The sequence below is a fragment of the Condylostylus longicornis genome, unplaced genomic scaffold (genome assembly GCF_029603195.1).
Source record: "Condylostylus longicornis isolate FDR11 unplaced genomic scaffold, ASM2960319v2 ptg000038l, whole genome shotgun sequence".
In the NCBI taxonomy this organism is placed as follows: Eukaryota; Metazoa; Arthropoda; class Insecta; order Diptera; family Dolichopodidae; genus Condylostylus; species Condylostylus longicornis.
Window position 1 is genome coordinate 3,022,877 of NW_026578007.1, and position 25,990 is coordinate 3,048,866.

General features: G+C 25.8%; 1 protein-coding gene across 2 annotated transcripts in view; it reads left to right on the top strand.

Moving 5' to 3' along the window:
* Positions 1 to 25,990, top strand: part of LOC129608933 (protein amalgam-like) — a 219,404-nt gene that overhangs the window by 176,890 nt on the left and 16,524 nt on the right. For both annotated transcript variants that reach the window (XM_055520737.1, XM_055520738.1), the window contains exons 4-6: positions 18,328 to 18,548; positions 23,577 to 23,787; positions 23,867 to 23,994. In XM_055520737.1, coding sequence (XP_055376712.1) covers positions 18,328 to 18,548; positions 23,577 to 23,787; positions 23,867 to 23,994 — 560 coding nt within the window. The remainder of the gene's footprint in view (positions 1 to 18,327; positions 18,549 to 23,576; positions 23,788 to 23,866; positions 23,995 to 25,990) is intronic.

The window sequence follows — 25,990 nt, forward strand, 5'->3', positions numbered from 1 at the left end:
AAGAAAATTTTCAAAATAAAATCTTTCGAACAGTAGTTTGACAATAATTGTATATTAAAACATACGAGACATAAGTAATGCAGTTGATCAAATAATAAAAAACTGCATGTGCGGCAAAGTAAAATACACTTTGTGAATACAACCTTTAAAATGTGTGTATGGAATTAAAATTACATTGTAACCAACTATTGTCAAGAACGGTCAAATTTTTTATTGTTGAAATCTGTAGATTATTATGAACTCTTATTATGTATGGGAAAGGATGCACGAATATATTTGCACAGTTCGTTAGGTTTTTCATGTGTACTCTGTTTGCATTTTACAGTAAGCACAGGCATATTTTTTTTATTATTATTTTCTTCATCCTTTTTTTTTGTAAATAGATCCTTTTCATGATGACGAAACTTTACACAAAAGAATAGTGTGAGATAAATTTAAAAAGTTTTTCTATAAAATTAAAAAAATTACGCTTATTTGAATAATAAAGTAAACGTTACGATTGTTAATCATATGAAATTATGCTAAAGTAGATAATAAAGGTGGTACTTTAGAATAGAATGAACAACATTATTGTGAAAGTTGGTTAATTTTTGCCAAGAACAAATTAAATACTTATGTATAAAGAAAAGTAGAAAAAAAAAAAATTGGATAATTTTTTTACTGCCACAACGAAATTTGTTACTGTAGGTTTTTGTGGTTTGTTAAATCAAATATATTTTTAATTTAAAAATATAGTAGAATTATTGATTGCAATGCAAATAAATCTTGTGTCTTTAATTTTGTTGAAAAAGAGATTTGAAGAAGTTGTTATTAATAATTAACCTTAGGCACAAACAAAATCTACTGAAACGATCTCAATAAATCAAAAATTTGAGTTATTCTAAAATTGCTATGGATATGCTCTAAGTGACTGAAAATGATTTTGTTTACAGCCCGTAGTTTCCGACTATCGAAAAGATCCTCATCAAATAACTCTGTTCATAAATTCATACCAGAGCTTTTGGCGTTTTATTGTTTACTTAGGAAAAAAGCAGAGAAAAGCGCAGACTGATTCAATAAGTTAGAGAAAGTTTTGATTTCCCTCTGGAAATTACCGTAAAAAATTTGACTCGAATACAAAATCGAATATATTACTCTAGTTAACATTAAAGAATTATAATATTAGACAAGCTGAAAGGTATTTGTATTGAAATGATAAATTGAATTGGTTATTGCTCAGTTTGAATTTAATCTATACAATACGTCTGTTTTTCCGTTCATAATCCTGAAATACAGCGTTACTAAATTTCGTCATCAATTTTAAAACTACGAGCAGTTTTACACAATATTATTTTTCAAGGTCGTTTAGTATAAAAAATTCTTTATTTCTAATTCAAATTTCAATAATGCGGCATCTTGCACCAAAATTTCTAAATATCGAAATTTAGCTTCTTGAAAGTACCCTAAAGCAAAGTGTAAGAAATATGTGGTTCTTGTGAAATATGTGTGAATTTTAATTGTTAGGCTTGCAGAAATTGCAGATTTAAGAAGTCATGAAATTAAGTTCATTGCGAAGAAGTTTAAAAATGCGTATTTTGTCTTAAAATACTCTGACGTTACTTTTCAAGTTTCTTCAGGGTCCGTTTAGCAAACATTCAAAACTTGAAAATACTTCGATTCACATAAAAAAGGAAATTCTGTTTTGAGCACTTTTTTGAAGTATTTTTAATGTTTGTAAAACAATAATTCAATATCACATAAGCACAGACGATTTCTTACCAAAAAATATTCACAAATAAGCGAACATACTCGCTTATATAAAATACACTCTATAACTGCACACAGATAACGAATTGGAATAATGTTTTTAGATCAAGGACACAATTTCTGGTTATCTGAAGTTCTGAAATGAAATATTAAAAAATAGTAATAAAATTCTCAATAAAAAAAAATTACCAAATAAAATTATGTATGTGAAATAGTGTGAAAATCACATAAGAGTTTCTCAAAACAATTCTAATAAAATATTGGAGGAAGAAATTTTTGCAAAAACTTCAAATAAATTAAAAATAATTACGCCAAAAACCTATAAATAAAGTTCGAAAACAACCCAATAAATCAAGAAATAAAAAAAAAAGTCGAAAATTTTAAAAGACACTTAAAATTTTAGAGTTGAATTTCATGAAATACTCGATACTATTATTAATCAATAATAAAATTCAAAGAACTCTTTGAAATCCAGAATGGCGTGCTTTAATATAAAAATCTTAATGATAGAATAACTAAAGTTTTTTACTACACAAATTAATAAAAATAAATTAAAGTAAATAAAATCCATTGATTCATAATAATTGTAATGTTCGAGCTGAGAGTTTTGCATTTAATGTCACAAGACATTTGTTAGATAATTTTGAATTATAGTAGCTATTTGAAAGATCATCTTTTATAGCTCTGATATAATATGTCGATTATTTCATTAAATTAGAAGATAAGCTCCAACGTTTATTTAGATCGGTGGGATCAGTTTCCATTGCAGAATCAATTTTATAAATATACGTAAAGATACTTCAGGTGTTTATTAAGGATAGACTTAATAACATGCCATTCAACTTTAGAATTACCTTTATTATATGTAATTTTCTGTAACGACTGTAATTTTATGTCGAATATCTTTGCACAGTTGACGGTAGAATATTACCCTAATGGATATTTTGAATTCTTTGTTAGATAAATTTTTCAGCGAAAAAAAGTATTTAGTAGAAAACCGAAAAAAAAAGAAGACTTCACTGCATTGAATTTAAAGAAATTCAGCTTTGGACCCAAATAATAGAGTAAAGAAAAAGCAAACCTGAATGGAAAGTTACGCAAAATTAATTACGAAAAATTAAATATGAGAAAGTAGTAACAAAAGTGTACAATTTATCATGTATGTTTTAAATATTTTTAATTTGTGGGTAAAAAATGGTACTTTTAGGTGTTTCACTTCGTATCTTCATGATTAAATCACTATGTGTTCTTCGGTACAATTTTATTGTACTATAGCGATAGCGGTAGAGCTTTCCATGGTACTTAAAATATTTGAACTCTATAATCTATATTTCAGAAAGCGCGTAGAATGTTTGAACAAAAAATAAATTATTTAAACTAAAAAATAAATATAAATATGTATAACATGCACACAGTATTCTACTGAATTTAAAAAAAACAAAAATATCAATGCATACTACTGTTTTTTATTAAAAATATTCAAATTTTACAAATGCACTTGAACAAAATATTATTTTTGCTCGGCTTACATTTTGAAATCTAAATTTTCATTTTGTATTTACAGTTTGTTATCATATTATTTTCGTATACAATATTTGTAAACAAAATTGGTATAAAAATGTAAAAAAATGTAAATTTCCCAAAAAAAAAATAAAGTAAAAAAATAATAGTGAATTAATTAATGTAAACATTCTGGAACAGAAAATGTTATTTAAAATAAAACCAAAAAATAAATTTCCAAAATTAATTTTAAAAAATTTTTTTTTTATTGAAAAGTTTTATCTTTTGAAAATACGAATATGCAAATAAATTTCATTTCTGATTTCGTTTTTTATTTCAATAATAAAAATCAAAAACAAAAATTATGATTTCAATTTACTACCCAATTTTCAGCATTTCATCCTAATCAGTTTATTCGAATATTTTGAAAAGGATTTTCAAAAACAAAAATATTCTATGCAGATTTGTTGATTACCAGTTATAAGCTTTTTTTTTTGGTTTTGTAGAATAATATTAATTTAGAGATTTTAATAATAAAGCTGCTCTTCTATAAAATTTATTAAAAATAAAGTTGGGTCAAACCAATGGTTTGTATTGTAACACTTTTCCCTTCAAAAATTCTGCTTTTCAATACAGTCTATGTATACCAGCTATCACACTATTAAAATTATTTTCATTCATATACAAAGCTATTTGCAGGATTGCATATATTTAGGATGATGCATACATGCAGTCTTTGAAATAAAGCAAAAATTAATAGAAAGAGGGGTTAACATAATTCTCGATTTTCAGGGTTAATTGTGTGAGTTAAGAAAAATAATTATATTTTTTTAATTCATGGAATTTACCGTTAGCTTTTTGCGTTTATAAAAATTTGGAAAAGCTTGCGGTTTCGGAAATATAAGGTGTCAAAAATTCAAATTTTACGAATTTCAAGAGGCGATAACTTGAGAGGGGGTGGAGATGGAAAAAAAATTTCTTCTAACGAAATGAAGTATTTGTTAATGTCTAAAAGCCCCTGAAATTTCAAAATTCTACATTATGGGGTCTAGAAGAAAAAAGAGATCAAAAATTTAGAAAAAAAGAACTTTAGATAACGGTAAATTTGAACGGCCATTTTGTTTTTCTAAAGTCTAACTATAGTATACAGCGCTAGGAGAAGCAAGCCATTGCCTTTCTGCGTTGGCAAAATTTCAAAAATGCTTATGGTTTCATTGCCACAAATAGTTAAAAAAGGCCATTTTTAGGGTTTTGGAGGGGTATAACTTCTAGGGGGGGGAGATAGGTAAAAATTTTTTTTTACGGAAATAAGTTTCTAGTGAAGATCTTTGTACGTATAAAATTACAGCTTTCTATATCCAAATGTGTAAAAGTTTTGTAAACAAAAAAAGTGTCCACGTAGACACAGTGAAACTAATAAGCACTTTTTTCAAAAAATTTTTTGGAAAAGTGCTAAAAAGGAAATAAAATTACATTTAGAGTTTACGATGAAAACCATGGGAACATTACGACAGAATTTAGATCTGAAAATGTGATGGGAATCTGTAATATAGAGGCTATTTTCCATCAGTTTAACAGAACACACTAAAAACATGGTAGGACCATTTTAAAAAAACTTTTCAATAGGCTTTTAAAAAACTACTGAAAATAGCTTGGAACTGCAGAGAAATGGTCAAATTTAAGTACGTAAGCAAAAAACTACTGCCTTTTCTAAATTCTTAAACAATGTACTGAAGTTTTACGTTTTTATAATAATAAGAGTTTATATGAAATAATGGTTAAATTGAATGCTATTCGTTCAATAACTTTAAACAAGCTTAGAAAAGACTTTTGCGAAAATAAAGGTAATATTATCGTTTTTGTTTATGCGAAATATCAGTAATATAATTTCAATAATTCCCATAAGATACTAGCAATTGACTTTTAAATTTGTATAGCAGCTAGCACAAGAAATCAAGAAATTTTCACGATTTTTATCACCCATAAAAGCCTGAATGGTATTATATAAGTAGATGCGAAATTTGGATATTATCGTTTTAATAATTTTCTAAATATAAACTTTTGAAATAACTTTTGAAGTTGTAAGCTACACCAATCACTACCTTTTAGCGTTACAAACGGTAAGGCAAATCTTTCTTAATATGTTTTGAACATACATTCGTACTGGTGTATTGAATAAAATCTAAGCTTTAGAGTATTAATTCGATTTTTAAATATTTAAATTCCTATTAGTAGAAAATTTGTTAAAATAAGTAGTTGTTAAGTTTCGAACACACATTTCAAAGTAAGTTATGTTAATACCACTTCTTCACTTACAAGGTAGAAAATGAAAATAATCTTATAAGACCTTAATAGTAATTTTAATTCCTTATAAAATCTCGACAATAATAACAATCCCAGAATATTATGTCTCTCAATCTCAGAAAGCACTCTTCAAATAGTTGAATAAAAAAGTTATGAATGAATTTCAAGTTAGTGAAATTCATTCATAAATTCAAAATCTACTAAATTAGAGTAGTGGAATCCCGACCTGGCGATTACAAAATCTATGGGATTTAACCGGTTTATGAAAAGCTTGGGCTAATTCTTGTGAAGGCGGTGAATTTTTTTAATCCAGTGGCGTCACAAATGGCCTATCGGGCCTTTATACGGTGTACCTTATGGTAGCTGCCTCAACTTAGCCTAATACCTAACCCAAATAAGAGCAGTTAAAGTGTATCGAGTAAAATTTCTAATTTTCATTTTTATGGTTTTATCGTTTGTATACTCGTATATAGCATTATTTTAAGGTTTTTTCGATATTTAATTAAATTTCTTTTTGTATATGAATCTAAATTACGAAATATTGTTGTTGTTGCTTCTAAAATCGATCTAATTTTTCCTAAACATATTTTATTTTTTCTTTTGCACATTTAATTTTATTTTCTCATAAGGACATTTTATTTCCTTTTTATAAAATATCGGTCATAAAATGGTAAAAACAAAGGAAAATTAAATAAGCTAGGTCCAGAACAGAACATCAGAAAAGAAAACAACTGCTAGCCTAGTCCAGTTGATTTATTTTAATAAATTTCTCTATCATTTATTATTTTCTTTTTTCGTATAGAACAAAAATTTGCTTCCATCCCATTCCCCATTTAAGAAAAATTTTCAATTATCCTTGTACATAGTACAATATTTTGTTATACATAATTTTCTGATTTATAAATTCTTAGATTTATAAAAAGTTTATTTATTTATACAGTTAGAGTATGCAAGGGAAATGTGCACTATAATTTATAAATAGATTTATTGTGTACAATATGGTTATTTCACTTTTTTAGTCAGAGTTTTAAGAGTTCTCAGAGTATTCTGCAGCAGCACATTCAACTTTTATTTAAAAGCGCACATTTAGCTTTAATTTGAAATTACTTAAAACTTAAAGATTGTAGCGGGAAGCACAATGGAGAAGCAGCACTATGGGGAATTAATCTAGTCAAACTAATCATGTTTTATTTCTGATTTTTAATACAGAAAATTTTGATTAAGATTTCATCCAAACTTCAATTTCTTTTATTAATTTTTGCATTAGAAATATGGATTTATCATTTCGTAAGTTTCTGTGATTTAAAAATTTTAATTTAAAACCACACGCAATCAATGCTTGAATTCTTAGAGCACAATTATCTTAATACTACAATAGAATATTCAATCATAAATCAAGATACTCCCAAATTCAAATCGAATATCTTGTATATAAAAAAATAACAATTTATTAAATACGTGACACACTGCACATCTAAGTATGTGAATGTACACTACAATAAAATAAAACAAATCACAAATTCCTGTTTAGTGATGCGAGAAAGAAACAATTTTTCACACACCAATAAATAAAACGAGAAAAAAATAGAGTTGACCTTGTCAACTCTGTGATACCCGTACGAATTTGTTATCCTATGTGCGAATAAGGATGCCATAACTGACTATGGAGTTGCCGTATATTAATTTATGCAAAATTTCAGTACAATGTGTTTTTCAAAATACTGTCTGTGCCAAAATACTGTTGAAGTTGTATGGCAGCTACCAGAAAGAGCCAAGAAATTTCAACGACTTTTATCAGACATATTGGCCCTACTAATATATTCGCTTGTGTGAAATTTCAATACCGTAGCTTTTATAGTTTCTGAGATATAGCCAAATAACTTTTGCAGTTGTATGGCAGGTACCAGAAGGAGCCAAGTAATTTCAACGACTTTTACCATACATATTGGCCCTACTAATATCTTCGCTTGTGTGAAATTTCAATATCATAGCTTTTATAGTTTCTGAGATATAGTTAAATAACTTTTGAAGTTGTATGGCAGGTACCAGAAGGAGCCAAGTAATTTCAACGACTTTTATGAGACACATTGGCCCTACTAATATATTCGTTTTTGTGAAAGTTCAATACCATAACTTTTATAGTCCCTGAGATATAGACAAATAACTTTTGAAGTTGTATGGCAGGTACCAGAAGGAGCCAAGTAATTTCAACGACTTTTATCAGACACATTGGCCCTATTAATGTATTCATTTGTGTGAAATTTCAATACCATAGCTTTTATAGTTTCTGAGATATAGCCAAATAAATTTTGAAGTTGTATGGCAGCTACCCGAACCGGTACCCCGATCATGTCCAATTTAAATAGGGTTCTGGCACTTACTACAATAAATCATTTGTGAAAATTTGGTGAACTTAGCTCAATTAGTTTTTGAGTTATCGTTCGGACGGACGGACGGACGGACGGACGGACGGACGGACGGACGGACAGACAAAGCTAAATCAACTCAGAATTTGACGCTGATCAAAAACATACACTTGAGTCTATATCTAACACCGTTATTTCTTAGCGTTACAAACGGTAAGGCAAATTTAGTATACCCTTCGAACATACGTTCGTACGGGTATAATAAAGCTATTATTCCCACATCTCCACCTTTCTCCCTCCGGGTTTAGTTTCAATAATGGTTCTTAAACTATGTACGAGTACAAACATTTATATTGTTATCAATGTAATTTTCATGTTTTAGGATTTATTGAGAAGAAAAATAGAAAGAAGAAATTGCATGATTGCCTTTTACTGTGATTTTTATTTTAACTAAAAATTATATATTTTTTCTTTTATTATTTGAATAAAAATTTTAATATTTTTATTATTAGCTAAAACAGATTTTTATTAGTACTCATTAAAAATTTAATTAAAATTATTTTTTTATATTATTATAAGAGTAATTATACGTTTAGAACAATTTTTTGCTGCTGTTATGGCATTTGATTTTGAAGAGAATTGAAACTATAATTGTAGATATTATTCTAAGAAATGGGAACAACAAAGTGGAAACGTGAAATTGGGATCAGTTCATGGTCTGCATTAAAATTGGGTTAATTAAATAAACTTATGTTATTAAAATTGTTTACTTACTTGAGATCGCCTTATAAAGCTAACATGTAAAGAAATCAAGGTGCTTAAAATGCCACTTCAATCCGAACAGATAATGAAAAACATCAACGGTAATAAATTATTATAAGTTGTGATTGATTTATACGTTAAATACAATTTGTCATAAGTTTTTCAATCATTAACCTTCCGAATAAATTTGTAATTTAGTGATTTTGTTACTCTTATCTTTACTACTAGAAACAAATTTACTTTTCTTGAATGTGACAATGACAAAGTTTATGATTTATTTCTAACAAAAAAGTTTCACAAAAAAAAAATCAAAATATAAAAGTTTTCTGTTCACAATTAATTAATGAATCTAGGTACTTAAGGCAAAAAAATAGTATAGAAATTAAATATAAAACTTAAAATAAAGATTTTTTATATAGTTTTGCTATGAAAATTAAATTATTCTTTAAATGTACTCTATAATTCATCATAAACTTTACAAGTAAGTCATTAATTACAACCATTAAGGTATCACCATGAAATTAAGAAAAATATTGTAACTTATTGTTATTCAACGATTCAATAGGGTATTTTGTACTTCGTGTACAATATTGGTTTGTTAATTTCTTTATTGGAATTAGTGTATATGATAAACATTAGAACATAGATAAACATTAGATAAACCTGTTTTAGTGTTACAAATTTCTTCAAGAAATTAAATTGATCATAGTGCGTCGAAATTTGAAGGAATACTCTATGCTTGAAAGAAATTGAAATGCAACATGAAACCAAAAATTCTTGCAACTACTTAACAATAAATTCCGGAATAAATGGAATATTTAGGGATCAACTAAAATCGAAGGCACAGTTTTGTTTTTCAAAATAATTTTTGTTTTTGAATTAAATATTTTATGCAATTATTATGGAATTTAATTTTCAAAAGAAGAAACAATTTTTCTTATTAATTTTCGCAAACATAACAAGTTCTAAAAATAATATTATAATTTCAGGAAATACTGACAATATAATATTGAACACGAAGTCTATGCTACAATTTAAGAAATTGCATTAAAAATATTTCTTTATAAAATCAGTTTCTACTATTTATAATAAGTATATACATAATCTATAGATACAATCTAAGATGTTGCAAAATCTATATTATCACCGAAGAAGAAATAGCATTTCGTAAACCGAACAAGAAAAATATACTGGTATATTCTCCCTTCTTTTGTATCCTTCTTCAGGAACTTCACAAATTTTTCACCTTATAGAAAAATTTTCTGCTGCGTATATAGTATATATTGTTTTCCTTACACAATCATAATCGCATATATCCTGTCAACATAATCAATTATGAAATATGTAGGTCATAAAATCCAGGTTCCAAAATTTCAAGTTCAGAGGAGTACTTCAAACAGAAAATGTAGAATTAAAGAAGTTTGCCGTTTTTCGATTTCAACGAGATATTCCCGTTCTAAACATAGTGCTCAGTTTAATGATTTCATTTTTTTTTTTGAATGTCTGTTAATTAAAGCTTTCCATTCACTAAAAAGCAAATTTCGAGCTCAATCTGAAAACCAAAATAGTTGTTAATAAAAAAGAAGTCTTTCAAATCTCAAATGCGGTTTAAATGACGTTGTACAGCGTTCCTACAAAACTATTAATAAAAGTAAGTATAACTAGAAATCTAGAACAATATTTTCTATTCCACAACTGAGTTATTTCTTAATTTATATTTAAAGAATTTTATAACTATCATTCATTTTATAACTATCATTAAAACAAAAACAACAAGAAAAATCTTTAAAGACGCGTAAATAATCCTTTTCATAAACAATGTCACGTATACGTAAAAACTTTTTGTAAATAAAAATCACTGAATCTTAAAAGATAAATGATTGGAACTAAAAGGATTTCTTAAACGAAAATTTATGTGTGTATTTGAAAATCAAGAAAATTTTCTCTTCCAACAATATTTTCTTAGAAACCAAACCACTTTTTTTTTATTTTTGAATTAAAATAAAGAAAATATTATTAAGTTTTCAAAAAAAAAAAAACGAATAAAAAAAATGAACGTTTTTCTTTTTTTTTCCTGTATTTTTTAAATCAAGGAAATTTCACTATATTTTTTTTTTCCTTCAACTTTTATGAAATTAAAGAATATTGCAAAAATGTCTATGCAATCAGGAACGGAAATAAAAATGATGATAAAAGTCAAAATGCAAGTCAAGCTCATCACTCTTTTACTTCATATTCTATATTTTATTGTTGCTGTTTTCTTCTGCTTTTGCTTGTTTTTATTACCCTACAAATACCAGCGAGAAATAAAACTGAACTCGTATAAAGTTATAATCAAAAAAATGAGTAAACAAAACTGAAAGCTCTATAAAATGAGATGAAGATGAAGTGAAAAATAAGAACAAAAATTAAAGAAAAACATAAAATGTAAAATGAGGACAGAAAATCCTTGAATGATTACAAAAAATTTCAGAGTATTTGAAATATAATCGAAATTTTAACCACTTTACAGCCAACAATTAAATGTTTTTGAATACTTTTAAAAGAACATGAAAATTATATTAATTAACTTTACTAAAAGTAAAGAAATCCAAGGAATATAACGAAGAGTTTGAATATAGCGTGCATTTCGATTCATAAAGATTTTCAGTTCAAAATTTCAGGTTTTCCTTTTATTTTTGGTTTATCTTTGTAATTAATCTAGTACACTCATCCCTTGTTTAACGAAAGCTCGTTATACCGAATTTTGGTTTCACGGCATTCAAAAATTAGACCCAAGCCTCTTATTACGGAAAAAAATATTCGATTTACGGAAAATTTTTAAAATGCAAAAAAAAAGTAGTCTAAAAAATTAAAAAATTACAATTTTTATAAAAAAAGCTTATTTCTAGGAATTTTTTTGTTTAAATGTACATGTACGTTAAATATTATGTAGATAAATAAAAACCATTGTGATTATGTATGTATATGTACTTTAATTTCTTATATGAAACAGAGATCAAAGCAAAATAATGCAAAGAATTTATGTATGTATGTATTTAATTAAATTTAAGAAATTAACGAGAAATATACGAGCCTTTATAAGTTTAGATAAAATATTACGTGATTGTAACGTAATGTAAGTGAAAAGATTCGATTTACGGACAACATTTCCGGAACATATTAGTTCCGTAAAGCGAAGGATGAGTGTATTCTAAATGAGATATACATATTCTTACATTTAAGCACAAGTCATTAAACAATTAAATCCAAATTTTCATGTCCTAGCTCTTCCGGAAAAAAAGTAGAATCAGCTAAAAATATGTAGCTCTTTAAGGTTTGTACCAAATTTCTGTTCTATAATTCTTGTTTTCATATTATATGAATTATTTTTATTCATATACCAAAATAAGTCGATTTATTGCATACATTTAGGATGAGCAAAAGAAAAAATTTAAAGCTTTAATGGTTCAATTGAACAGTATGCTAGTAAGTTCAGAAAATACTTCTTGATGGCATGGCATTTACATTTACCTTTCGGTTTTTATAGAGATTTTGGAAAGCTTGTGGTTTCGCAAACATAACGCGCCGAAAATTCAAATTTAACGAGTTTCGAGAGGAGATAATTTGGAAGGGAGTCAAGGTGGGAAAAAATTTTCTTTTAAAGAAATCAATTACTCCCTTGTGTCAAAAAGTTTCTAAAATTCCAAACTCATACAAGTTGAGCTCTAGAAGAAAAACGATACGAAAAATTTGAAAAAAAACATGCTCTAGGTAACAGTTAATTTCAATGGCCATCAATTTTCTTTCAATAATCAATTATGCTGTACCGCGGTAGAGAAGTATTTCGCTATCTTTCAGCTTTTGTGGAATTTAAAAATCGTTATAACAATTAACCAAAAATTTTTAAGACTTTTTGTGGCTATACCTTCTAGAGGGAAGACTTAAGTAAAAATTTTCTTCTACAGAAATAAGCTTTTATCAAAGGCCTATTTTTGTATAAAATTACAGATTTTTATCTCAAAATGTGTAGTATAGACACACAAACAGACGGGTGGATGGAAGGATGGACAAGCGAAAGGAGTATGTAAAATGAAAAAACTGAAATATTTTCCGAATTTAACTTTAAAAATTTATAAGGTCTTAAATGGGTTTATTTCCGTTAAAGGAATTCGCGTCATCAAATTGTACACAAGGTGATAGCCGTCTTGCCTTTGAATTTGAATTTAAAGAACCTAAATAAAATACACTCAGTTTTCCTTTTCAATAAATATTTTCTATTGATTGTTTTATAAGAAAACTTTGAATGAAAGTGAAAATTTCAAGTTTGCAATAAATTAAGTGTCTTGAAATTAACTTAAAATTGTAATAAACATTAACATCGCTGGCAAGAAATGGGTTAATGTAATTTAAATAAAATAATAGTTTTATATACTTACAACTAAAAATTTAAGTATATATAAGTATATATAATATTATTTTTCAAAAACGAAAACAAATAATTCTATGTCATAGAGCAGTTTTCAATATTCTTATGCACACCTACATACATACATACTATTATATTATTCAGGATATTTTTGTTTTCTTTCACACATAAAACAAAAGATGAATGATGACTTTACGAGAACGATGTCAAATCAATTTTGTGAAAGCATTTTCTAAAAGGTGTTATTTTTCCCTTTGCTCGTTTTGTTTTCTTTTTTTTTTTTTTTTTGATAAACTACAATATTCTGTGACTCATTTTAATATTCATATAATAAATTTAGAGTAGATTATAATATAAAAAAATATAAAAGAATTCAAGCTAACAGCAGAGAGTACATAAGGAAACGTTCAGAAACAATTATGTAAATTAATACAAGTTTATTTCTCTCTGAACTAAGGAAAAACAAAACAAAAAAAAAATAAAGTTAAAGAGAAAATTTTTATATTTAAATTCCATTTTAGCAAAAAAAAAAAAGAGAAATAAATATTTTTATGGATATTTAATGAGCGATTTTTATTCAAATTTTAAAGTACACGTTCGTTTCGGGCGATTTGCTTTTGAAAGAAGCTTTAAAAATTTTAATCTAAATATTTTTTTCTGTTTTTAATTTTAAAATCATTTTATCAGGTTTAAGTTATTAAATCATTTAAATTAAATTTGGAATTTATTTTATAGTTATAGGAATATATTAAACTCTTTTGCTAATCAGTATGAAAATAAAGAATTTCGGATTATGAGAAAATATCGCAGTTAAATTTTATAAATTGAAGTTAGTTGTTTCAATAATATTTTCTGTTTTCTATTCTTCAAAATGATTTTTCTATTAAATTTTAACAATCTTCCCTCGTTGTAGTATTCCAAGAAATTGTATTCCTACTCGTTTTATGTCAGGATTTTTCAACAGTTTCGAAGATAAATTAGTAAGTGGATAAATAAGTAAAAAAGTAGAAGATAAGTAGAAAAATTTTTCTAGAATATGTTCAAGTGTACCGTTTTAGAATATTTCAGTACTACTAATGCGTACGCATAAATAAAGAAGCTTTCATCAAAGACTGACAACTTTCACATAATGTAAGCGTTTATTTTCAGCTAGAATTTTCATTAAATTCTGACACGCTTAAAAAACGTGGCCGCACATAATAAATTTAAAAACACCGCAAAAGGAAAGTTTTAAAACTTTTCAAATCTTTCTGAACTGAAATCAAGTTAAATTTTGAAAAAAGCCAAGCTCCTCAAAAACAAATAAAATGCAAAATCCTAATGAATCGTCTGTCTAATTTGAAATTCTGACCTGCCTAAAAAAAATGAGAAAGGAAAAATTTTGCTTTTTTTTCTAGGATGGTAAAACAATTTTTTTTCGTTAAAGAATAAATGCGAAAAGAAATTTTTCAGACGAAAAAAGAATAGTTTTTGTAAAGAGATGCTGAGAAATATATTGGAGTATTGCAAAGCAACTAATTATAGTACGAAAATGGTTCCGAAAACGTTACATTAATATTTTGAAGGTTAAATGGGAGTAAATGATAATTTTTTATATGAGATTTAGATGAAAATTGTGTACTCAATGAAGACAGTTTTCAATAAAGAGTCGCTTTGTTACATAACCTGTAGGTAAAATGAGTTCATTCTTAACACTGTAAAATTTCATTGTTATAAGCTTATTCTTCATAATTATATTATTTTTGCATTTTAATAATCCTCCGTAGCTAATTATATAACCGACTTTAGTAAAGGTTTACTAATAAATTAAAAGTAATCAAATGTAATTAAATAAAATTAAGAATTCAAATCTTTTCTTGCAACTTTTTCACTAAAAAGAAAAAAAATTTTTTTTTGAGGGAGATTTCTATACTATAAAATGAACAGTTTTTTAAAATTAATTAAAACTTGTTTGAAATTGTGAAATGCAGTAAAAACGATAAAAATTACATTTTTCTAAGCTAATTTTTATAACGCAATAAAAAATAGAAAATTTTTCAATTGTTTTCCGCACTCTGTTCATTTTAACATAAAAGATGACACTCTCTAATAATGTAAAAAAAATGTAAAAGAAATGTTTTTATTTTGTAAAAACTTTCAATGCCTTGGGGATTTTTTATTCTAAAATGATTTTTTTTTCTTCTATTTTGAACAAATAAAAAACATAATGCTTTTCTTTGATCACGTTCATTTTCTTCATCTTTCCACATTTTTAATACAATGGGAGTACAGACTTTATTTGAGTACAGCTAGTTGTTCTTGGGTACCTATCTACCTTCATTTTAAATTTTAATAAAAGTTTTCCGTATAATCCAAGTAAAATTAAAATTTATTAAAAAATTTAAAAAAAAAACAATAAAAATTTAATTAAATTATTTTAAAACTTTCGTAATAGCAGTGCAATCGAAATCAAACTAAAAATTCATAGATGAAGAAAAATCATAAAAAAATACAATTTTTTTTTTTCGTTTTCTTTTTTTTTGTTGTTAAAATATTGCAATTCCATGCAATTGGTATTCAAAGTTTTACTTTTTCTTTTGTCTTTGTAACACTTTTACCCCCCACCGACTTTATTTAGTTTTGAATTGAACTGCTTAATTTGAATTTGGTTTTAGGGCTGTTTAGCTGTAAGTGAAAAAAATATTGTTTCTCTTGTTTTATATTTGGACCTTATATTTTAGCCTCATGCAAGGAATCGTAATCAATCTACAACAATTATAAAAATTTTAGAATTGTGTTTCAAAAAGTTTTTAATTCATAAATTTGACGAAACCTTGGAACTTATGGCTTTGCAATTGAAGTACGTAATGTATGCAAATTCGATGACACGACAGGAATTCTTGAGTGGTTTTGTGTCAATTTAAGAAAATTTTTATTTTGCCCTGTGGTGACCAAATATTTTTTGGCATTCTTTGATTCTAAATCACTTCTATTCTGAATAATTTCTTTCTCACGCAATAATTTCGAATAGAAAGTAGAACGGCCAATTTCTATTCTTTTCTATTTTTTGACTTACAAATATAACAGTTTTTATAAGAAAATAGCTACTCTCTTGAAAACTTAACAAAAAAAAATTTTTTCCAATAAGAAATTTAAAATTGTTTTTTTATTCCTAACCACGTCTTTTTTTTCTTTTTCTCAGAAAATTTTCTTTTTATTTAAAAACTTCCGAAATTTAATTTTAACTTTTCCAACATTAACATTAAATATTGATAAGTTTTTGAGGTTATTTAAAAAAAAAAAAACTATTTTATTCTTTTTTTAGTTTTCTAGTACCGGTACCAAGGTATGGTTATAGTATTGAATTAAGTCAATACATTGGTAATTGATTCTATATTTTTTAAGGTTTTGGAAAAAAAATATTAGAAAATGTGTAAAATAAATTCGTGAAATTGAAAGTGAAATAAGAGAAATTACAAAAAATTGTATTAATTTTAAATAAATTTTCATTTTCACTTTTTTTTTCAGTCGTTAAATTTAATGCAGTAAATGCAGTAGAATATTAAAGAAAATTTGGTATAAGTTCAAAAAAACTATTTTACTTTACTCATAATTCCATTTGAAAAGGTTAATGCAGCACTATTAACATACTTAAGTTTTGTATTTTAAATTTTAATTAAGCCAATCAAAAGTAAATAACAGTTGCTAAAATATTACCACTAGACGGCAACTATAAATGTAGGATTTTATAAATTAGCTTTTAAGAAAATGAGAATTTCCTTTTCTATCGAAAAACGCCTTTTCGCCATCTTGTGAGATTTGCGATTTCGTACGATTTAAAATAGTTGCGTTACAACATAAATTTGGTGATAACAACTTTAATGGTTGATGATAAGACGTCGTTTTTAAGGTATGATGCCAAGTTTTACAATAAAACTTTTAATTAACGATTGAGTTTTTAGTAGCACAATTGCTTATAAAATAATTTTCGATTTTCAATAATAATTTTCAACTTACAGCTTAACATAATGCAGATTATAAAATTAATACGTATATAGAATTATATAAACATTAAGCCGATTGCTGGTCATTTAAAACAAATTATTCCAATACAGTTATCAGAAGTTTGGGTAGTTTATGACAGATCGCTTTCACTTATAAAATTCAATACATCCACATATAAAATTTAATCATCAACTGAATTGTCATATACCAAGAAGCACTTTCTTCAAGTTTTTTATTTATAAAATTGTCAAACTTATAGGGTGTGACTTTCGAACTTTATTCTACTTTTCTCAAACACTTTCCTTTTGAGTACTTACCTTGATATATGTCTGCAAATTAAGTTCATTTAAGTTGTTGAAAATACGAAAATTCTTGTTGGTAGAAACAAAAAAATGATCTAAAACAATTTCTAAAAATTTGTACAAGTTTATTAGACCGCTTACATTATTTAAAAATAAGAATTTTCTATCTAAATGTAATTAGGCCAACAATATTCTTAATTTCTTGTAAGACTTACATTTTACCTCAAAAGTTAAAAAGAATAGGAAACACTTTAACGCCTAAAAGTATGTAAGAATAATTTTGAATTTTTCAAATTATTAATGATGTTTTTGTTTTCTTGTTATAATCTCGTTCTTGTAAATTTATTTACTCGTTGATTATAATATCAGACTCACCTTTTATACGCAATTTTACGAAAATGAACCCTTACATATATAATCCATAAGGATGTAAAAGGATATTCTATTATAATTTTTAATTTTTCAGTATAATTAAGGTTAATTTCATTTTTAATTTATGTATATGTATATATTTTTGCAAACTCTTTTGACCGTCCATTTATTTAATTTATGTTTTATGAAAAAAAAAATATTTATTTTTATTTTATTACCATTAAATGACGACATTTAACTTCTTTGCTGCTTTAAGGGAGGTTTTTTTTTATAATTTTTTTGCTAATTAAAAATTTCAAAATAATTTTTTTTTTATTATGTTTTACATTTTTCCTCTCTTTTTTTTTGCAATATGATAGCTATATACGTCTTTCTCTCATCTACAATGATGAAAATGATGAGTTTTCTCTTTTTTTTTGTAATATGGTGAATATTTAATGATGATTATTAAGTCGTGTTATTGTAAATGAGTGCAATTTGTTTTTTACTTTTATTAACTTTAATAATTTGAAAATGAGTTTTTAAATTATAAAAATTTTATTAAAGTTCCCTTTTATAATTTTTTATTTACTTTATTGTATAGATATGACGAATGGTGGTGTTCAGGGTCCATTAAAAGGATATAATGCCTTATTAGAAGATTCTGAGGAATTAACAACACCAACGACAACAACGCAAGCTAGTTATATGCATCCAAAATGGGCTGAACCATATTTTGATTCTATGACACCAAAAAATGTTACAGCTTTAGTTGGAAAAGCAGCTTATTTAAATTGTAGAGTTAGACAATTAGGAAATAAAACCGTAAGTATAAATAATAATTAAATAAAGTCAACAATATTCACGGATTTGTTATTTTCTGAAGTTGCAACACTTAAGGACTGGACATTTTTGTTTTCAGTTTATCTAGTTACAAGGTTAACAAAGTAATAGATAGAGGTTTCGGAACGCAATCTTTATATTAAAAGGTTGTGTAAAATATTTATTACAATTTGGGGAAAATATTTATTTAAACTCGATTTAAGTCGTGCTGTATGATAAGCCGAATATTTGCCCTTAAAAATGATTTATTTTAGTCCTTGTTAGAACATCTGCTTTTAAATTTAATAAAGTTTTGTAGCTAGAGGTTTTGTTAATAAGATAAGATTCAACTCGTTTATACGGTAATCTGTAAAGTATAAATAATTCAGCTGTACATAGTTCCACTGAACAATACTCACTTATCTGCAATTTCAAAATATGAGTACACTTCAACATTTTTCTAATACGTATTTTAATAAAATTTCAAATCAATATCTTAAAGCAAGTTAAAAGTGAAAAACAAGACTATTACAGTTGGTTTAGTAAGGAATACGGAATACATAGCGTAAAAGCGCGACTATATAGAAAAATTTGGTGCGTTTGTAATCTCTAAAAATTCGATGCGGTTGTATAGCTATTTGTAAAAAATAGCACATAGAATTGAATGACTTCTGAAATAATCTCATCACCCTAGCCTGTGTTGGTTCAATTGTGGTCTGTGTAGAATTAAAAATTATAGACTTAAGTTGGTTTTACAAATATATAAAATGGATATGGAAAGACACCAGAGTCAGAGCAAAATATTCAGGAGTTCAAAAACGTCTTACAAGGCAAATATCTCAAAAATTGATTCAGAATCCTATATGCTCCTCTAGATATCAGCAATTTGCACCACTGACAAATATTCGAAATAAATATTCTTGCATAACAAAATATTTGACAAAAACCAAGCGTTCCATAAAAGGAACTTCAAAGAAAGCGGTAAAAATTTGGTACAAAAAAATTATGTAGACAAAAAAAAATTTATTGTTATTGTTAAAACCTATCGTTAGATTAAAATTTAATCTTAATCTGAATGCGGTTGCAATTGGAAAAACTAGATCTTACTTCTTTCAGTTCGCAATAATAGTACATTTCAACATATCTATAGTAAACATAAACTATAAAATAAAGAAACTTTTTCGCGCTAATTTCAAATGTCATTGTTTTAATGCATTATCTAAATTCAAAAACATTCGCATAATAAATATTTTCAAATAACAACGAGATTTTATAAATAATTTCATTGAATCAGCTTTTGTGTTTAATAAAAGGGACGAACATTTCCAATAGATTAAAGCAAGTAATAACTATGTCTTATTTAATATAGGTATACCTACAAAGCATACAAGACATGTACACACATTATTATTTAAGTTAAAAAAAAATAGCTTAGTCGAAAGAATTTTAAAATTTCAATTTTTACATTTGATCTTAGTATTTAAAAATAGGTGGCTACTTTTTCTTATAGACAGCGAGAGAGAGAGATTTATAAAAATTTACTAAGTTTTATGTTTAAATAACATTTCATTTGCACATTCAAGGTGTATCATGGAAAAATCGGTTTGCGACCTGCTTATTTTTTATGAAAATATACATAAACCCGAAGGGAAGTTCTTATAAAAGTTATATTTTCATTGCTTACAGTGTTCGACTTGCAAGATACTGCAGCTACTACCACATAAATCTTGCTTTCATGATTAAGCATCAATTAATTCGCATAACTATAAATTAGATTTGATATTTATTACCATATAAACTTACACTATATTCAGTGCCTTATTTTACAACATTTTATTTTTCTAGTAATTAGAATTATATAATTTTTTATAACCTAAAAAATCGTCTAAAATTAATCATTTTCTAAACATTATTCATTGGTTAATAAAATTTTAATTACTTACCTTATTCATCTTGTAGATTCCCATAGACAAACATTCTATCTCACCCTTTCCAAATATTTTCATTTTATATAATATGTATGTCATGTATAAATACCTCTAATTTCATCAAGGTATTTTCCTCGAACAAAAGTACTTCCACAATAATAAATTTAAAAGAAATAAACAAAACTCCGAAAATTAAAAATTCATAAATAAAAACTTTTATATTATCGTTTTTAAATCCCTAATTATGTTATACTAGCAACTAAAATTTATTTATTTCTTTAAATTATAGTTAAAAAGATAGAAACATTTTGTAATAAAAGAGCGGTAATTATGTAACTAGAATACCTTTTAGAAAATATAGGATTTAATTTTATAAAAAATAAATTTTATATTTATAGTTAAACATTAATTCTTTATAGGCACGTGGATTTGAATGTGGTAAAGAAGCTCTTAATAAACAAGATATAGGATGTCAATAATTTGTAAAGTTTTACAAAGTTGTTATTACATTCTCAAACACAGTAGATTTATCGTGCTTATGATAGTAAAGATATCAGTGTTTCAAGTAACTCGTAATGAAGGTACCTTTACGAGATAATTACTTTGACACGTAAATAATTACTCATATAAGCTACTGATTTGTAGAGGTTTTCATTGGCTCTATGTCTAATTTTCAATTTATTCTCAATTTAGTACATTGTACTACAAAGCTATAAGTTTCAATTTACAAAAAAAAGCTATAGATGGTGTATATATTTAATGAAATTCGTCATTTTGTAGTTTACAAGTGCAAGAGTCTCATGCAACAGCCTATATTTGATTATTATTTATAATTTTCATAATTAACTTTTATTTTGGATAAATAAATAACCACCAGCATTAGAAACGTTATGTGAAATATCCTGGGTGCCTCTTAATATCTTTTAATTTAAGCTCTATACAGTTATTTTGTAAATTTCAGAAAAAACTTCGGGCGAAATCAGCGGAGTGGTTAATTAAATCTTAAAATTATTTTAGTCAATATAATATGATAAATACAATCACAACCTAATTATAGACAAGAAAAGAATTATATTTTTTAATATACTCGTAGATTTAGGTATTAGAAGAATAAATAAAATCAGGATATAATGAAAATTTACCATTTTATAAATTTAAATAACAAAATTTTATTACAGGTTTTATTCATTAAAAACCCCATATATTAAAATTAATTCAGTTTATTAATTTTACTACATATTTTGATTTTTATATTCCGAATTTAAATTATCCTAAATTAAAATTTCAAAAAAAAAAAATTATCTTCAAAAGATTTTTTATAAAATATAAATTAATTTGAATAAATTTCGTCCGTCTATTTAAAATAGACAATTTAAAAATTATTGAAACATAAAATACTCAAGATGAAGATTTTTAAATTCAAGCAACAATACAATTCCATTTTAAAAGTGCGGAATTCCAAAACAAGTGATACCCAGAGAAGAAATTGAGAAAAACAGAGACTTCAACTTTAGCAGGGAATGGCAATATTACATTACAGTGAGTAACGTAGTGTAGCATTACCTTGCATAAATAAAAGTCTGATTAATAGTTACCGTTTCAATTTTTAATCGGTTCATTTTTACTCATCAATATTATGAGAATTTTAATACCTACATATATTTAATCCATAAACTGAAAAAAGGGGGTAATAGTGAGTGAAAATATTAACCTCATTATCGCATTTAAATAAGAAATTTGATTGCTTTTGTTGTTTCGTTTATGGAAATAAAACTTAAGATCTGGGAGATGGTTAATGACACTGTTGCACGAACACAATCTAAATTCAATTGGTTATTTTTCATTCAATAATTTTAATTCGTTGCCTTTTTCAGAGACAATTTTTTTCCGCAAATTTAAAATTATAGACTTCATCCACAATACTATTTTGAAAAAAAGCTTAGGAGTCAAAAATAAAGGATACTTATGAGTACCAATGTTAACAAACTTATACAACGCTTATACCAATAAAAACTGATTAATTATTTAACTTCTGATTTATTATTTTATTTACTTGTCATGCACTCGAACATTCTAATAGCTATACGTATCAAAAAGAATTACTCACTTCATATTATGTAAATATGACTAAATATATAGCTACAAAGAAAGCACATTATGTAGATCTTATTAACAATTCCATAGAATGGAATATTTTAACAAGAAAAAATAACAATCCTACAAACAAATACATATAATTGTTACTGTATTATAATTAAATGAATCGCAGTTTCGTTTCCGTTTCGCTTTTCGAAAAATGTCTTGAAGGATACAAAAAAAAACTTGTTTTTTGAAACGTTGTTGTGTTAATGCGCTTTATTTACGGTACGAGAACTTTAAATATGGTATAATTTAATTTCTCAATTAAGAAAACTTAATAATCTCTTTTACTTATTTAAGGCAATTAAAATGTTAAAGAGAAAGAGAACAATAAACCCAAAAAAATTTTCCTCTTCTCTTATGTTTTTAAATTTTTTGTTTTTTGTAAAAAACAAAAGTTTTCAACCTTAAAAAAAGAATAAACATTTTATGCATACCATATAAAAAATTTTTGGGAAACTATGAAAGCTGGAATAACAATAAAGAATTTTCAATAGAACAAAAAGCATTTAAAAAATTTACGTGTTTCAGTTTGACTGAAATATTAGTAAAGGCACTATATTTAGAGAAAAACGTATTGTAATTATTGCATAAAACATTTTAAGAAACATTTTGCAAATTGACGAAAAATTCTTATTTAGAAAACAATAAAAAATCAGAAATCTAATTCCTCGAAAGCACAACACAAATTAAATTATTTAAATTGAATTACAGATATTTCTGTAAATAGTACTGCATTTTATAACATTATGACTAGACACTTAAAAAGTATAATATCAAATATTTTCTCCAGCCAATTGCAAGGTTGAATTTCGAGGAAATACTCTTGAGAAAACCTTAACTTATGATTAATTTAAAATCTTCAGAGAAAATAAATAAATGCACAATAATACCTCAATACTAAATAATCTCAAAATATTTAGATTAATTGTAACTAAAACTTTTTCATATATAAAATTTCAAGGTATCTTGGATACGGCATAGAGACATACATATTTTAACTGTAGGAAGTTATACATATACATCAGATCAACGATTTCAAGCAACCTATCATAAGGAAACAGAAGACTGGACTCTTCAAATAAAATGGGCCCAAAAACGTGATGCTGGAATGTATGAGTGCCAAATATCAACGCAACCAGTTCGAAGTTATTTTGTTAGATTAAATGTAGTTGGTAAGTTTATATTAATTTTTTTCATTTGTATATCGAAAACAATTGTACTAATTCAATTTTACTTTCTTGTATTTCATAGTTCCCACTGCAACAATACTCGGAAGTCCTGATATACATGTTGATAAAGGTAGCACAATTAATCTTACCTGTACAGTTAAATATAGTCCAGAACCACCAGCTTATATATTTTGGTATCATCATGAAGAAGTAAGTATAATTTTAAGAAATTAAGAAGCACAATAATTCGTACAAAAACGTTACTGATACTTACCTTAAGTGAAGGAAGTTTCTTATTTGAAAGATAATTTTGGTCTCAAAATGATAATTTTACTGATCAGTATTAATGAATATCAGTGGTCAAATACTAATATTGTATACTGTGAGATCAAATGTAATAGTTAGCAAAATCAACGTGTTATTTACAAAAAGTAAAGTGTACTATTTATATTCGCCAATTTTTTTGTGAAAATATCGAGTTGTTCAACACCTATGTACGTCTATTCTACTGCATTTAAATTAATGAATGAATTTCTATAGTTCAAAAAATAAAAAGGAAAGAACGGTTATTGTAGCTCTTTACCTCAATAACTTTCTTTACCTCAATAACTTTCTAGAAACCTTTATCAATTTGTAATTGAATTCAACAAAACTCTATAGAACAATGAAAATAAAATTCTACTAGGCTCAATTCATGAAGAATTTTGAAGAACAAACAAGATCGTAATATCGCGTTAGAAAATTATTTAGTATACATTCATTTTCGTTTGATGGAAAACTATATTTAGAATTAATTAAAGTATTCGAAACTATTAATGAATTGGCAAAAAAAAATAATGAAACTTGAACAAGTTGATCAAACACAGAGTATAAAATAAATTACAATTTTGACTGTTCTATACCCGCTTGTCATTAAATTCACCAATCATTTGAATCCTTTTCAATGATTTAATTTAAAAATTAAACGAAAAAAAAATCCCCTATATGCTATTATTTTCAAATCTTGAATTTCATTGAAATTTTCAATTATATTGTCTTTTTATTTGATTTTCATTTAAATAACAAGAGTTAAAAATCGCCTAAAAACAATTTAAATTAAAGTTTTAATTGGAAATTAATAGTAAAATAAAATTAAAAATGTTATAACAAACAAATGGAAAAAAAATAATGTTTAAAGCAATTATTTTCCCTCATAATTTGCAAAAGCAAGGACACAAAAAAGTAAAACAACAATACATTAATTAAATTTTTTTTTTGCAAATTACACACATCCATAGATTATCATGTACGTATATATTAAATAAATGGACAAATGATATTTTTGTATTAAAAATGTCATGGAGCACCATTTTAATTAAACAAATGCTTTGAGCAAACGAAATTTATTGGTAATTTTTGTCTAACGAATGAAATAAAGTATGCTTAATATTTTTGCCTGTAGGTGACTTTTCCTTCCCACCTTAAACTAAAAAAAAATAAAATTGAAGTAAACTGAAAATAACTCAACCTGCCACAAAGATGCTTTTTTCCTACGTTAATTGAGAGAAGTTTCAAGTAGAATTAGATTCATCACAAATCTAATTTGAAATTTTCGACAGTATATAGCAAAGTTATAAATGCGATGACTTTCACATATACCTGAAATGAAAATTTTAGGCAGATTATGACATATTTTGCACTACATAGAACGACTCGTGAAGAAACTTAAATAATTAAATGAACCGCATAAGATTTGAGTATTGTAAGCATTATTGTGCTTTAAATTTATTTAAAAAGCATTTAATGCTCTAGCTCAAAACATTTATTGTTTCAGCTTAAAACTCTAACGGATATGTGGCTCACTTGAATGTAGCCTAATTAACGACACTGAAAAAGGGATTGAAAAAAAAAAAGCTATCAAAATTTTTACGTTTTCTTATAAATTTTTATAATAACTCATATTATTCTCTCAGTAATAATTTTAAATTAAATTTTTAAGAGCGTACAAGAGTTTTTTTTTTAAATTAACAGAGAATTGAAAGAGTAGCTATTTTTGAAAATTTAGTTTTTAGTTTTAATCTTAAGAACTGCATTATCGAAAATATTCATACTCTCAATGTTCATGACTTTACTAATAACTTTTACTCTAATAAATATTGCTCTAATGCCTTATTAACCAAAATAAGTATTTTAAATAACATTAAAGAGAAAAATTACTTAGTACCTT